The following is a 15,638-nucleotide window of genomic DNA, read 5'->3' as shown; positions in this document are numbered from 1 at the left end:
TCATATAAAGGAGGCTCGATGTAGTTTTTTTTAGCCCTAGGGTGGTCGTTTTGAAAATGAAAACTATCTAGGAAGCCAAAATACACCATAATGATCAAATATGACCAAAGTTTAATTTTTTACCGGTCCCTTAGTCACAAAGGTTACCATAGCAACGATTGTCGTTTTCTTTTGTTTTCCAAAAAGCTCGATTTTCTCGAAATGTAGATTGACAATTGGTATTTATTTTTTGATATGTTTAAGTACAACGGATTGACTACCTGTAGACAAAATTTCAGAAAAATCTGTAAGAGCGTTTTAGAGGTAATCAAGAATGAAGTTTTTTGTAACTTCGTGTAGTTTCCGACAATTGGCAGTCGATATATTTTGCCAAATTAAAGCAAAAACTCCAGCTCTCTCGCTTTTAGTTAATGGTCTTTGATGGTGTAAGTATTTATATTTCATTTTGAATAACTGCGTTCAAATACTACGAAACAATTTTAAAGCACCCTTTTTACATTACAACGGAATATTTCTGAAAATTTCATTTTTGATTTACTTGAAAACGCTCTTACAGATTTTTCTAAAATTCTGTCAACAGTTAGTTAATCTACTAATCTTAAACATATCAAAAAATGAATACCAAAAGTCAATCTAGATTTCGAGAAAATTAGGCTTGTTTTAAAACAAAAGGAAACAACAATCGTTGCTATGGTACTATGGTACCTTTGTGACTAAGTGACGGATAAAAAAATAAACTTTGGTCATTAATGATCATTATGGTGTATTTTGGCAAAAAATCGAACATTGGCTTCCTAGATAATTTTCATTTTCAAAACGACCACTCTAGGGCTAAAAAACCTACATCGAGCCTCCTTGAATGAGACCAAAAGAGTTTTTAGAATGATTTAAACCTACTGCTGCTAATAATAAACGTAAAAAATAATCAATTTTGATTGGCTAAAATTAAATTTTTCGATTTTATACAAATGTAACATAATTTTAGCTTATATCTTAGTATCTCTTATATATTTTAATCTTTTTAACTTCCATTTTAGGTACACTGTAAGACTTTAGGCGATTTTTTAATTTTTAATTTTTACTAGGGCCTCTAAGGATAACAGTTTTTATTGTAAAGCTGATGGAGTAGCCCTATTTAAATAAAGGCTTCTCTCTCTCAGGCTAAGAATGTATTGTAACTCAACTGTACGGATCAGTGCAAAGTTGTACCAGTGCAAGTTCCAACGAATAATTCATAAGTTGGTATGTAGAAACTAAAATTTAAAAACGGGTGCCGACGGTCATCTGGGTTATTTCTAAAATGGCCGAAGTTCACTCAACGTCTCCAACAGGTTGCCAAAAATATTTAGAAGACTTCAAAAGATTTCCAAACATCACCTAAAGGCTTCAAAGGAACCGAAGTTTAACTGAAAACTTCCAAAAATTACTTAAGATCTATTCCTTATTGCTCTCGATATCATGTGATTACCTACACTGATGAAAATACGCAATGAATGGATGCTTTCTAATGGTTTCCAGACAACTAACTTTTTTTACTTTGATACTGAGTGTTAAGCGGAAAACGTAAGTTGAAGATGTGTTTCCTTTGGAAAATTTGGATGAATTATTTTTTTTCACTGGGATATATTATTAGAAAAATAATCGCTAAAGCCACAACGCGAATGTCTACGCGCATACAGCAACCTTACTATTAATAAAAATTAATCATTAAACTTCAAGGATAGAATATTTATTTGATATAAACTGTATAAAATATTGATTTATTTAATGTCCCATCACATGTCAATGTACATCAGCTGCTATTACAACCTGGCAACTCGCTTCCTTTTTCTTATGTTCAACAGCTTGCACCTCTTCCATGCTATTACCAACATGTTTTTCCCGTTTGGAAGGCGGTGTACTCCGTTCTTCTAATTCATGCGCCTCTTCACATGGCGCTTTGTCTCGCCCAGTTTCTTTCATTAATTGTTTATCTTTAACTTCCTCAACATTGTTGAAGTCTGCATTCAACGCTTCGATACCTTTATCAAGAATGACATTTTCGTCTGTTACAGGTGCGACTCTTTCCGCAGAAGTGATCGTGCACATAAATGGTTTACGAGCCATGTTTTTCAACATATTACGAAAGGTTGGTAGTTGTAATGTGTAAATTATAACGTTTACAGCGCTGTTAGCTGTTACAAGTATTCCTCCAGAATTGCGAATAATATAGTCCGTGCGATAACTCATAGCTGGTTTTACAATTACATTATACAGGATGTAGGTAAAACTTAAAAAATATGGAATTATAAAAGCAAACGTTATCGCAACAAGCATAAAGATCCCCTTACTTATTAAAACGTTTTCGTGTCTATGGTGGCTGTCATGTCTATTGTGGCCAAGCGTTCGCCGGACAAATTGCAACTTCTGCCATGCTTGATTCATGACCCATATATTACAAATTATCAATAATACGCTTGGTAAAATAAACTCCAGTACAGTGAAGCTAAGCATGGCTGCTCTAGATAGGGGTTCACTGTTGACGAATCTACAGGTCAAAGTGAAATGGGTAGCGTTGAGGTCATACTGCACGAGCCTGAACTGAGATACTGGGGCAAAAGTGACAAGCAGAGCTGAAAACCAGGCAAAAACAATTAATCTTTGAACTGTGGAAAAGCTGAATCGTCGAGCTATCTCCCACGAGGCACAAAGTCTCTCTATGGCTATAACAAGCAGGTTGTTTATAGTTACACAAGGAAAGACAAAATAAAAATATCTCTCTAGTTTACAATGCCAGTCCTTTTGAAACACATCAGAGAAAATTTGCAGGTAAAATAACGGTAGCGTGACAGCGGTGCACAAAGTATCTGAGATGACCAAACTACCGATGTAGTAGTTTAGGCGTTCTGCAAATAAAGTGAGGTTTCTGTTACGACGTGATCGTGACCTCTCCTGTCTTGTTTTGAAATGATAGCCAACCAAAACATTTCCAACAAAGCCAAGAACTGCCACAACTGCCATTGAGACGAATAAGCAGTGTTTTGAAAGTGGATCTAAAGGTGTAGGAAGGTAGATTCTGCCACCCTGTTCAGTGGCATTAATAGTTTGCGATGACCAGCTTGTATTGTATCTGGAACTTGTTTCAGTATTCAGTCTGTACTCCGGCTTTGTAGTTTTGTTATGAAACATCGTGAAATTCACCTGCAAAATAATATCGTATAATTCATATCAACATACTGTTAAATTCCGATAAAAGCGTCCCCTTCCGAATCTCAAACGCAAACATCCCACCACTGAACAATAACATCAAGCCCTCCCGAATATAAGGTAAGCTTATGTTTAATTTTAGCTCGTAAAGAAACTATATTTGGCCATATTTCTTTAACAATACACGATAATGAAATAAAACTTTCAGCTTTTCCTCGATTAGGTGCAGATTAATTTTTTTTACCTTTAAGATTTGCATTGCACACGGCCAATAATCCCTTCTAAATAAATGTATATTACATGCATCCGTGATATATGTATTGTGTTGTAATCTACCCTAAGATTTATTAATATTTTATTTTATTATATCTCTGAGATAGTACGCACGCTGTGATTGGTCAATTTTGCGGGCCGTATTCTGCAGTACGGCCCGCGAAATTTGACTGAGAGTTCTCCTGATGCCGTACGCCTTTGCAAGTTGAAATGCCTCGCGAAGAAGATTTTCAAAACTTCCTACAACGTTCGCAGTCAGAGGAAAAAAGCGAGGAACAAAGGCGAAGCGAAGAAGGTCTACCGAACTTTAAACTCAATTTTTGTGATCTGTTGGAAGGAGAAAACTTCCCTCAGATGTGGCGGACTTAGAGCAACCCGAGCAGGATTCAAGTCAAGAACTTGAAAGTTTCATCAGTGTCGAGAAATATGCAAACACGGTCAAGAAGACGAAAAGTGAATGGAAACGGTTCGACAATTATTGTTAAGAGCAGACTGACAGAACATTTCATGTAGAAACCGTACCTGCTGACGTCCCCGATAAGCTCCTCGGAAAGTTTTTCAAAGACGTACGCAAACGCGATAGAGCTGAGTACGAGCCAGACAGCATTTCAAGCTTTCAACGTAGCATTCAACGCCGCCTTAAAGAGCTAAGTTTTTTTAAGTAGTTCCTTCAAACTTTATACGTGTTTTCTCGTTCAGTATTTTCTACAAACACTGCCATAAGTTTTCGAAAGTTTGATAAGCTATAACGCATGTTGTCAATCGCGGCACTTTCGTCGCCAAGAAAAGAACTTTAGAAGTTATTCCAAAGGAAACTTGCACTGTATCTTGTTTCATCCTGTCACTGAAATTACTGTTAAACTAATTGCAGAAAAAAAGTAGTAAAGGTTGGATTTAAATTATGTTTATACGCTTATCAATCGAGCTATTAAACGGCCGAATTGTTTACGACAAAGCCAATGAAATTCACTCGTCCTTTCGCCTTTGACGTGCGTCAGTCAAACGAAACCGCTTCCAGCACTCTTGACTTGAAATGTTTTCTTTTCTCCAGAGTTAACCTGCGATCAGGCTTTCTTTTTTTTCGCGGCGGAGGGAAGGAGAAAAAAAGAAAGCCTGATACAATTACTTGTCAAGTCGTCTGCCGCCCCCTTATTAAAATATCTGTCAACGTCGTCGAGAATGTCGGCGATGCCATCAGATAAGCGTGCATGATTAGCGCCTTCCAATTATATTTTTACTCTCACAAGCATGTGTTTGAATTACCCTTTTTGAACGAGCTGATCGGATGGTTTTTAAAATTTGTTTTCAGCAAAGGCTGATTTTGTGTGAGGCTCAGATCAGACATTTTAAGGTCGTAGTTTTCGTCACTGGCACGATCGTCTGGCGTCTTTGGTGGTGTGATGTAATAATCTTCGACACCATTGGTGATAGATCACGCTCTGGCCGAATCCCGTCGGAAGCACCGCCAAAACATCTTTCTTTTCACAAACTATTCGTCGAATACACTCCCTTTGTTCGTCCTTAAATGTTTTGTGAACGAAATTCTTGAAAGATTTTCTAAAAGCTAGAAGAACTCGCTCTCTACTTCATTCCGCTCGACACCCGCCATCATAACAATCATCTACGTGCGATATTTTTGGACCGGAAATTAGACTTGAACTCAATTAGCCAATCAGGATAGAGTTCTAATGTTGCCTTTTGTTTTTCAACCAATCAGAAAAAAGTCCAGATTCTGGACTTTTTACAGACGACTCGACAAGTAATTGTATCAGGCGTTCATTTTTCCGTTGACCCCTCCACCGCGAGAAAAATAACGCCTGATCGCAGGTTACTCCAGAGTGAGAGATATAATAAATATCTTATTAACCTCGTTTTCTCGGTCCGTACTGTAAAATACGGATCCTCGTTTTTTCCCGTCGACTTATGGCCCAAGCGCGAAGCGCTCGGGCCATAAGTCGAAGGGAAAAAACTCGGTCCGTATTTTACAGTACGGACCTCGAACTCGATTAATAAGAGGTATATATGTGACTGGGTGCCGGTAGTAGGCCATACTGCCGGTACACCAAATCCCCCAGGGTTACTCCCCTGCTGAAGAAAATTTGTGAATGTTATCCCAAGGGGCAAGGACAATCTTGGTGACAATCACCGGGGGATTTGAATCCACGATCTCCAGATTAGATCTACTTACGCTCTACCGACTGAGCTACGAGGTCGGACGAGAGCAGGTTGAGGTAATTTAAATAGTGAATCGCGGTATGTATACAAGTGACAGAGATATAAGATAGTAACGGCGTGGCAACCGCAATCTACCCTGACCTGCTCTTATTGTCCGTATTTGTTACATTACGGATTACATTATTGCATCATAAAGAAATGCAGAACACATTATTTTGCCAGAAGTTTGTGAACCACAATTTTTCGTCGGTTTAAACGACCCTTTTCTTTTGTCGTTAAATATGAAAAGGTTGAAGTGAATCAATGTTAACAAAACATAGTAATAAAATTCGTTGCATTATCAAGTATGCGTGGTCAGCGTTTGCAAAAATTCTATAGAGCCGTTTTTAAGATTTTTTAGAAAGCGCTCAAAATCAAACATTACAAGAAGACAAAAGTTCGTAATCGGGATTGCGAAAAAGGAACTGAATCAACAAAGCTAAAACATATAGCAACTCTCCTTTCTTACCTTCAATGATCTGAGTGTTTTCCCTCTTGCTTAAGTGAAAGCTCTGCTGTCCAAGCTAAACCTAGAAATAAAGTTCCATTTAGAAAGTCTGGCAGTTTGTTTAGATCCTTCTAAGGGGCGCCTCAGTTGTGCGTGCTGTGCTTGTGGGTAGGTTCTTGGCAAATGAACTATAAAACTAATCAGTTTGTATCGATAACATTTCAATGTAGGTGTCGGGTTTACTGCCCGACACCTACATCAACGCATTAGTGAGCACCGTTATTCTGCGATCGGTAAACACCTTGAGGCACAACATGGCAGCAAAGGAGCAAAGATTAATCACCTTTTCAAAGTGTTAAAGAAATGCAGAAGCAAGTTTGACTGCCTCGTATATGAAATGCTGTTCATCAGGGACATTAATCCTTCCCTGAACACCCAGAGTGACTCTATCCGCGCCAAATTATTTACTTGACACTTCCCTATTTTTAATTAGAACTTTTAGTTTTTCCATTGTTTTACTTTACGTATTATGCCCATAGGACACACAACTATTTTTATTGTTTCACGTTATATATATTCTTATTTTAACTATCACTTCTTTTGACTTGATAATGGCGTAGAGCAGCGCCGAAACGTCGTCTACTTTTTTAAAGTTTTTAAAGTTTAAAAATGAATTTTAACAATATTTTAGCGTTTAATTTCATTATAAAATCATGTTCCAATTATCAACCCAAAATACTTGTTATCATCATGATGAAGTTTAATAATTTGAGTACGTCAAACGGCAATTCAAATTTTGAAACTATACAAAAGTGAAGTCGTGAAAGAGATGCAAAGATAAAACTGTTTAGTCTGAAATTACACAAGCGTGGTTAAGCACGCTCGATGTGGTTTTTTAGCCTCTGGGTGGTAGTTTTGAAAAAAAACTCGCTCGGAACCCAGTCTTCGATTTTTGCCAAACTACACCATAAATCTATGATGACCATAGTTTAATTATTTTACTGGTAATTCTAGAGCAACAGAAGTTACCATAGCAACTATGATAAATAACGCAATATGTCATCGCAATATGTCAAAGTATAGTAGATTTACTACCTGTAGACAAAATTAAAAAAAGATCTTTAAAAGCGTTTTTAAGTAAATCAAGATTCAAGTTAACGCTTTTCGCAAGATGTTGTGCTTTCCCACAATGAGTCAGTCAATATCTTTCAACGAATTAAAGCAATAACTATCCCATTTTTAGGAACAATATGAAAAATAGGTGTACCGAAGGTGACCTCAGTTTGCTCCTTCCACCCATCACAACACCCTTCAGTTCCTGTAGACAAATTGTAAATCCGCTGACTTGTGGATAACGCTTGTGCGTTTTAAACATTACATAACAAATTGAAAAGGTGACTAGCCAGATCAAATCAAGCATTACATAACAAATTAAAAACGTGACTAGCGTATATCAAACATTTCATAACAAATTGAAAACGTGACTAAACAGATAATATCAAACATTACATAACAAGTTAAACCGTGACAAGCGTATATCAAAAAAACATTACATAACAAATTGAAAACGTGACTAGCCAGATAATATCAAACATTACATAACAAATTAAAATCCTTACTAGCGCATATCAAACACTGCATAACAAATGAAAACGTGACTAGCCAGATATCATCTCATGTTTACACCCGGGAAAGAGCGTATCGTTAGTAAACGTATATTGCCTTAAAATGCCAGCAGTTTTTGGTCACTGATATGATTTTAGACGATACTGTACTTCAAATGCTGATAATTTTATAGCAATACTATCATTTCATTCCTCTGATGCAAAATAGTCGTAGTCTCAAAGAGACCTTTGATTGTAAAAAGGCCTTAGATCGTGGCTAATATTTTATAATATAAATGGAGCTCTGAGAACGGTTGCGGTTACGAAATATTTAATCACTGAAAATAACGTAAAAATCAGCTAGTTTGTACAAAAAAGTATACGTTCAGTACTACCAGCTGTTACTACACTAACAGTCTACTGGAAAACAATTTTTCCTAAATAATCTATGGCGCAATGTTTTGGGGACTTGAATCAATTCCTTCTTCATGTTCAAAATCATTTTTTTTACAAATTTAATGAGGGGGAAATACTTTAAATAATTTCTCCCCGTGAAGGCCTACAACAACCTATATAGTATAGTTGTAACCAATAAAAAAATTTGCTTGTGATTTTACTTGTTTTTTTTATTTATTTATTTTTGTAATGACATAGTTTGTCGTGTACGAGTGTGCCCAGAATAACTACGGATGACTGTCATCGTTTCAGATCAGGACCAGCCTTTATGTACGAGTTATCCTACTGGTAAATTAAAAAAACATTTACTGTCGAAACAACACGATATTTTGGACACACAGTTAATTAACAAAAACAAACTAAGATATATCAATTCTTCTATGCAGTTACACATAATTTTAACAAGTACAAACCTGGTTTGTGATGAGTTGTACACCTGAAAATCAGCGCTGCAGATGAGACCTTCAAACGAGTCGAGCGTTGGAAGACCGTTTTGTTGAAAAACTTTCAGCTTTTATTAACACTAACCGGTAAGTGCTCAAAACAGTAATTCTCCATATGTATTGCTGATGATTTTTCTTAATTCTCATCACGCGACTGCTTGACAAAGTATTAAAATCATTAGGAGAAATTTGGCTTGGATCTGGCTGATATAAAAGCACCGCCTTGCAAAATGTTTACAATGTAGGTGTATATTCAAAACTCATGGGAGCTGGACAGATGCCATTCTTTTCTTTCCTTTTTTAGCGTAAAGCTTTTCCTCTCAATTTCAAATAACGCATGAATTGACAGGTTAATTTCTTTTAAAAGCTGTTTTCATCGATCTTTTTCTAGTAAGTAATGTCCAGTATTTTTCCACATTGTCCTTCTTTCCATCAAACATCCAGCTCATTTTCTTGTCATTGAGAAATAGTGGCGAAGCTCGTTAGTTGAAATCTAGAATTACCCTTGGAAAAGCAGACAAAATAGATTTGTTCTACCACACGCAGAAAAAAGTGACTCTTTAAAACCTTAAAAAATATTTTAGTACAATAGCGAATGAATTAACAGGTTTACTCTTTTTGAAAGCTGTTTTCGACACTAGGAATATCTGTTTCGCTAGTAAGTAATCTCCACATTGTTCTTTTTCCAATCAAATTTCCAGCGGATTTTCTTGTGATTGTGAAGGTCTCCCAGAGTTTAATTTAAACGGTTTTTTTCGTATAAAATGCAAGAGATCGGTTTACGTTCACCAGGCTTGCTTGACTATTAAATTGCTCGTTGGTTTATTTATTTTTATTCCTGTAACACACTTAATATGCTTTTAAAAACAAACATTTGAAATTCCTCTGAGAAACAGTCAAAATAATTTTGTTTTTCTACTACATGCAGAAACAACAACTCTATCAAACCCTAGTAATATTTTGGCACGATTGCAATTCTACCTTCCAAATCACTTGTCCAGAAATTATGGCCAAAATTAACTTAAGGTAAGCTTCACCTCGTGATTATTTCAGGCAAATTTTTAGAAAGATTGATCATCACATCTGTTTTTCTTGCAAGAGGCAAAAATTCTACTTTTTTCTGTGTGCTGTTAGTTGTTTTCCGGTAAAAGTGAATACATCTCGTTGTATACTTATTCTGTACGCTACCAAAAGAGATTTTTTTAAATTATTTTCTTTTGTTGAATGAAAGTGAAATAAAATGATGAGCCATGTGATCGACTTGCGGTCGTTTCGCCTACGAGTTTTTTCGCTAACGACCAGTTCGCTAACGAGTTAGGTCGTTTCGCCTACGTCAAAAGTCGTTTCGCTAACGAGCTGTAGGTCGTTTCGCTAACGTATAAAGTTAATACCCTGACGTCTCTTTTAGTTCTTTTTCATCAACAGAGAAACAAAGCTTCTTCATCAACAGAATAAGACAATCGAACTCACGCTCTTGCCGAAAGACAAACTCGAATCGCTTCAAAAAGTTAAGCTTGAAAGCCCGAAGTTAGCGAGCTCTAATTTCCAAGACTTAAAGCCGCCATTTTGTTTCGCAGAAGGCAAATTGTGCATTGCAAATTCAAATTAGTATTTCTACTTTTCAGAAGCGATTCTAGTTTTTTTTTTTCAAGATTAACGCTAGTAAATGGAAACAACAAAGTAATCATTTTATTTCTCGAAGCCTTACTTCTATTTACAATCAGTGAATTAGTGAAAAGCTGGGTGAAATAAACTTTTGATCACGTATACTTGATCACGTACACATTTAACTACAGTATGTTTTAAACTGTTGTGTTTACGTCGCTGAGTTTGATGTCATCGTCAAACTCAACGGGTCTTTAATGCGGATTGATTTGTTATTGTTATGTTCTATTAGTACATATTATAAAATATGAATCTTCATAATACGTTAGCGAAACGACCCAAGGCTCGTTAGCGAAACGACTTCAGACGTAGGCGAAACGACCTAACTCGTTAGCGAACTGGTCGTTAGCGAAACAACTCGTAGGCGAAACAACCGGTTACCATGTGATCAATACTCAAAGAGGTGATACATTTTACTTCATCTTTCGAATACCTCGCAGTTACATCAAGCAGGTTTTTCTCCAAATAAGCTGATAAAATACATACAGACATCACCCTATCTATTAAAAAATTAAAAAACATTTTTCGGAGAAACAAAAAGCTCCCTGGAAATTTGCACATTAAACCATTCATCTGTAAAATACACAAATTTCAGATTAGCCCACAGATCAGTCGATCACATTTAGAATTTTCCTCTTCTTATCTGTTGTAAAGAACATACACACAAACAAAATTTTTGTTGGATGTAATCGCCAGCATCTATTAAATGGCTGCTTTTGTAACGCTGTTACCAAAAATAATTTCAATAAAGTGAAAAAAAAAGCTTAGCAACACAGATTCGAATGTCACAAAAAAGTTTAAACATGTTTTTAAGTAAGAAAAAAAAACGTTTTAATGCAAACAAATTTTTTGTTGCATATATTCGCTAGCATCAATATATTATATGAAAATGTAACCCTGTTACCAAAACACACGTTTCATTCAGAAATTCTACATGTATCAGTTTGTTTCATTCCTACTAAGAGGTGTAGCAACATGTGTAGCAGGGAGGTTGCAAATATCAAACTCATATATTTGCTACTGTTATAATAACTTTCAACGATTTGAGTTAGTCAAAATATTTTTACTACACAAAAGCGAAATCGTGAAAAAATACTGTAGACTTTCAGTCCGAAATTACGCAGGCAAGGTTAAAGCTTTTCATCTGGAAAATACTTTTTCCATTGCATTTATAGGATTGAAAGAAATAGTGGCATGGTCCACTTCAGAAAAAAATGGATGCATTTATTGGAAGGGACAAAAGCTGCAGCGACTTGTAGCAGCGACAATATCACAACATCTACACACACTGTCACACCCATATTATTCAGGGGCACCCAACGAGACAATTTTACTATAGGTGTCGGAACACCATTTTAACGTTATAAGTGTCCTTTTCGTTCGATTTAAAGCCTTATTTTTAAACGCTAAGAAAAGCGTATCTTTACGGATACACTAGCTGAACTTTCAAACTTCAGAAGATTTAAGGGAACGAAATATTATTAACCGAATTTACGAGCCACTGTCGCCTTCTCGATAATTGTAGCTGGCCTTTTTTTGACCCAAAACGACATTTTTCTTTCTCCGAGAACAACAGGCATTACTTTGCCCATTTTACGAAAGTTTGAGTTAAAGAAATCTCCAGTTTTTTATCATACTTTAATCCGAAAATCGTAGGCCATTGTAGGTCTTCCGAACAGATATTCAACGAAACGGCTGGTTGCATTGGGAGCCCCTGATAATTATTGTTTTTTTTTTGTCTGGTATTTCTATTTCATTTGATTTCTGTTTTATTTACATATTTTTAAGATTTGTAACTTTTAATCTAGGGGAGGGCCACAGGTTTATCAGTTTTAGTGTAATGTGTTACCTCATTTAATAAAGTTGTTATTATTATAATTTTAAAATGTAGCAGAGACGTATGTCATCACCTTAAATGTTTTAGATAAGGAATAACCTATACGTACGAGTTATCCTACTGGTAGACTAACAAATATTGACTGTCGAAACAACACGAGATTTTGGACACACAGTTAATTAACCAAAACAAACTAAGACATGTATATTAATTCTTCTATGCATTTACACATAATTTTAACTTGTACAAACCTGGTTTGTGAAGAAGTTTATTATAACTCTCAAATCACCTCTGCTGCAAATGAGATCTACAAATAAGTCGCGCGTTGGAAGACCGTTTTATTGAAAACTCTCAGCTTTTATTAACACCTATCAGTAATTGCTCAAAACAGTAATTCTCCTTACTTATTGTTGATGATTTTTCTCCATTCTTATCACACGTCTGCTTGTCAAAGTATTAAAATCATGGGGAGAAATTAAAAGTTGATCTGGATCCGGTATGCATGAAAACACCGCCTGGCGAAATGTTTACATCAAGTTGTATATTTTGAATGCTCATAAGAGCTGGACAGGTGGACTTCTTTTCTTTCCTGTTGTTAGCTTAATTTCCTTCTAAATTAATGCCTCTTTATTTTTTTCTGTATTAGCCTGACGCGTTTCCTCTCTATCGTTTGGGTTGAACAATATCATATGAATTGACAAGTTTACTCCTTTGAAAGCTATTTTCAACTTTCTCTAGTTAGTGATGTTCACATTGTTCTACTTTCTATCAAACTTCCAGCGAATTTCCTTTCATTGTGAAAGACTTGCGAAGCTCGCGGTTAAAATCGAGCATTTTCAGACAAATTTTGTTTGTTCTACCACTTGCAGAAAGCAGCGACTCCATAAAATCCAAAAAAAAGATATTACAGTCGAACCCCTTTTAAGCGGCTACCATTGGGGAAAAGGTAATTTAAGTGGCCGCCTAATAAAGGTTGGCTGCTCAGTTAATAAGGGTTCGTCAGAAATTAGCATAAGGCGTGGTAGAAACATCGCTTTATTGCCAGGAAATCAAATTATTATTAGTTATTTATACGACAACGGAATCACGTCAAGACAACAATAAGAGTTTTTTTTTTTTTATCAGTAGTCACTTCCTATTTTGGACTCTTATATATGTCTTTAGCTTGTTGAAAACAAGGTCAAACTACGTCTATTAAATTCGTAGTGGCCGCTAAATAGGGGTAAAAACAAAAGACGAATCCTCATCGGGGCGTCCGAAAGGTGGCCGCTAAATAGGGGTAAAAACAATAGACGAATCCTCATCGGGGCGTCCGAAAGGTGGCCGCGGCGCTTAATAGAGGTGGCCGCTAAATACGGGTTTAATTTACAGTAAAACACTGGCAACACTTTCGGGACTTTAATAACAGGCCCCTTCAGTAGGGGGTGGCTGCTTAATTGTTGGCCGCTTTAAAGGGTTTCAACTGTATTATAATTTTCACATTGTTCTTCTTCCTTCAAACTTCCAGCAAATTTCCTTGTCATTGTGAAAGATTTGCGAAGCTAAATTAAAAGGTTTTCTCCGTATAAAGTGCAAAAAAAAAATTACGTTCACTTGCTGAAGTAGAAAAAGTTCGACGATTTAGCATCTTCCTGTAACACAGTTATGCTTTAAAACTCGAACAGAGGAAATGGACAGTTTCCTCAGTGCAATAACTGACAAATTAATTGATTTTATTTTTTCTAACACATTCAGAAAAACAAAACCTAAATAATGATATTTTGGTACGTTTATAATAAAATCACTTATACACACACATTGTTGCCAAAATTGACTAAAAGTAAACATCATCTCATGATTATTTCAGGCAAATGCTTAGAAAGATCGATATCACGGTTTTTTTTTCTTGCAAGCGGTAAAAATTCGACTTTTTCGGTCTGCTGTTTATTGTTTTAACGGTGAAAGTGAGTACATCGCTTTGACTACGTATTCTGTACGCTCAGCGGCATAGTTTTTTTATTATTATTTCCTACTGCTGAGTAAAAGTAAAATAAAATGATGACCCATTTACTTAATGCTCAGGGGGTAACACATTAAACTATATATTTCGGTTACATCGAAATTACGAAGCATTTTTCTTTTCTGAACAGCTGCTGTCACAAACCCTTTTGCGGAAAACAAAACCTATCTGCAAATTTGCATATTAAACGTTTCATCTGTGAAATAAACTCGCTTCAGAGAAGCTCACTATCAGTCGATCTCATTTAATCTTTTCATCCGCCTATTGAGAAAAATTACACGCGCAAACAAATCTTCTTGTTTCATATGATCGCCAGTATCTATTTAATGCTGGTTATGTAAATGAAATAAATAAGTTACCTTTATTTAGACATGGTTAGGTTTAAAGCTAGAGGCTTGTGGGGCCGTGTATTCCCGGTCGAATTGAATCTGGAAGTATTGGTTTTTGTGGAGGGAGGAAAACCGAAGAACCCGGAGAAAAACCCTCGGAGCAAGGACGAGAACAAAAAACCGAATTATTATTACGTAACGCTGTTACCAAAAACATTTTTTTTTTAAAAAATAAAAAAATCTACTCTAGAACACATATATATTAGAGTGCCGTAAAACAGATCAAAATTATTTCTAAGTAACATAAAAAATTACGGCTAACAAAAGTTCTTGTTGAATATGTCGGTAGAATCTTTTTGATGGCCGCCTGTGTAAAGCTATATAACCAAGAAACACGCTTTAAAAAAACAACAGTGAAAACGTATTACGTAATACATCTGAGTGGGCAAAATAGATCAAACACCAACACAACAAACGTTCTTGCTGGATATGATCGCCAGCGCTTACTAGAATTGTTACCAAGAAGCAGTCCCTTTTGAAGAAAAAAACAATAATGAAAACATATACTAAGTAACATACATTTGAATGGAGCAAAAAAAGGATCAGAAACCAACACAACAAACGTTCTTGCTTGATATGATCGATTGCTCTTACTAGAACTATTGCCAAGAAGCACGCTCACCTACTTAAAGAAAACCTTTTTGCTGCGCTACATGTCAATGCAAGACATTGCTCAAGTTTTGTCTCAAGCGTTCAAATATTATTGCTGGAACATATAGAGATAGCAAATCTTCTTTGTTTACCTTCAATGTTGTTTTGCCTCCTGTTTAAAAGCTCTGCTGTCCCAGCTTAACTTAGAAATAAAGTTTCATTTTGAAAGTCTATCAGTTTGTCAAATTCCTGCTTTTATAGAGGTGCCTCAGTTGTGCCTGCTGTGCGTGTGGGTACGGTTCGGAAAAAATGAACTCTCAATTGAAATTAATTATCTATCGATTGCATTTCTGTCACGTTCCAAACATCAAACGAAAATGCTTTTATTATTATATATAAAATGTTTAACGATTTAAATTCATCAACCGGCACTTAAAATATTGTAAAGGCTATACAAAAGCGAAGTCGTGGAAAAGATGCAAAAAAAAATGTTTACCCTGAAATTACACAAGCGTGCATAATCACTGTGCTTT

General features: G+C 35.9%; 1 protein-coding gene across 1 annotated transcript; it reads right to left on the bottom strand.

Annotated features, from left to right (window-relative positions):
• Positions 1-1,782: 1,782 nt before the first annotated feature.
• Positions 1,783-3,177, bottom strand: LOC144645719 (uncharacterized). The gene has a single exon (XM_078505272.1). It carries the CDS (start codon positions 3,166-3,168, stop codon positions 1,783-1,785), a length of 1,386 nt encoding a protein of 461 aa, XP_078361398.1. The 5' UTR covers positions 3,169-3,177.
• Between the last annotated feature and the right edge of the window lie 12,461 nt (positions 3,178-15,638).

This window comes from Oculina patagonica, chromosome 1 (assembly GCF_052425735.1).
Source record: "Oculina patagonica isolate OP01 chromosome 1, crgOcupat, whole genome shotgun sequence".
Lineage (NCBI taxonomy): Eukaryota > Metazoa > Cnidaria > Anthozoa > Scleractinia > Oculinidae > Oculina > Oculina patagonica.
The sequence above is the reverse complement of the archived record's forward strand: the minus strand, read 5'-3'. Positions and strand labels throughout refer to the sequence as shown.

What these genes read in the sequence shown, in the direction of transcription:
- LOC144645719 (XM_078505272.1), bottom strand. Translation starts at nt 3,168, where the DNA reads ATGTTTCATAACAAAACTACAAAGCCGGAGTACAGACTGAATACTGAA.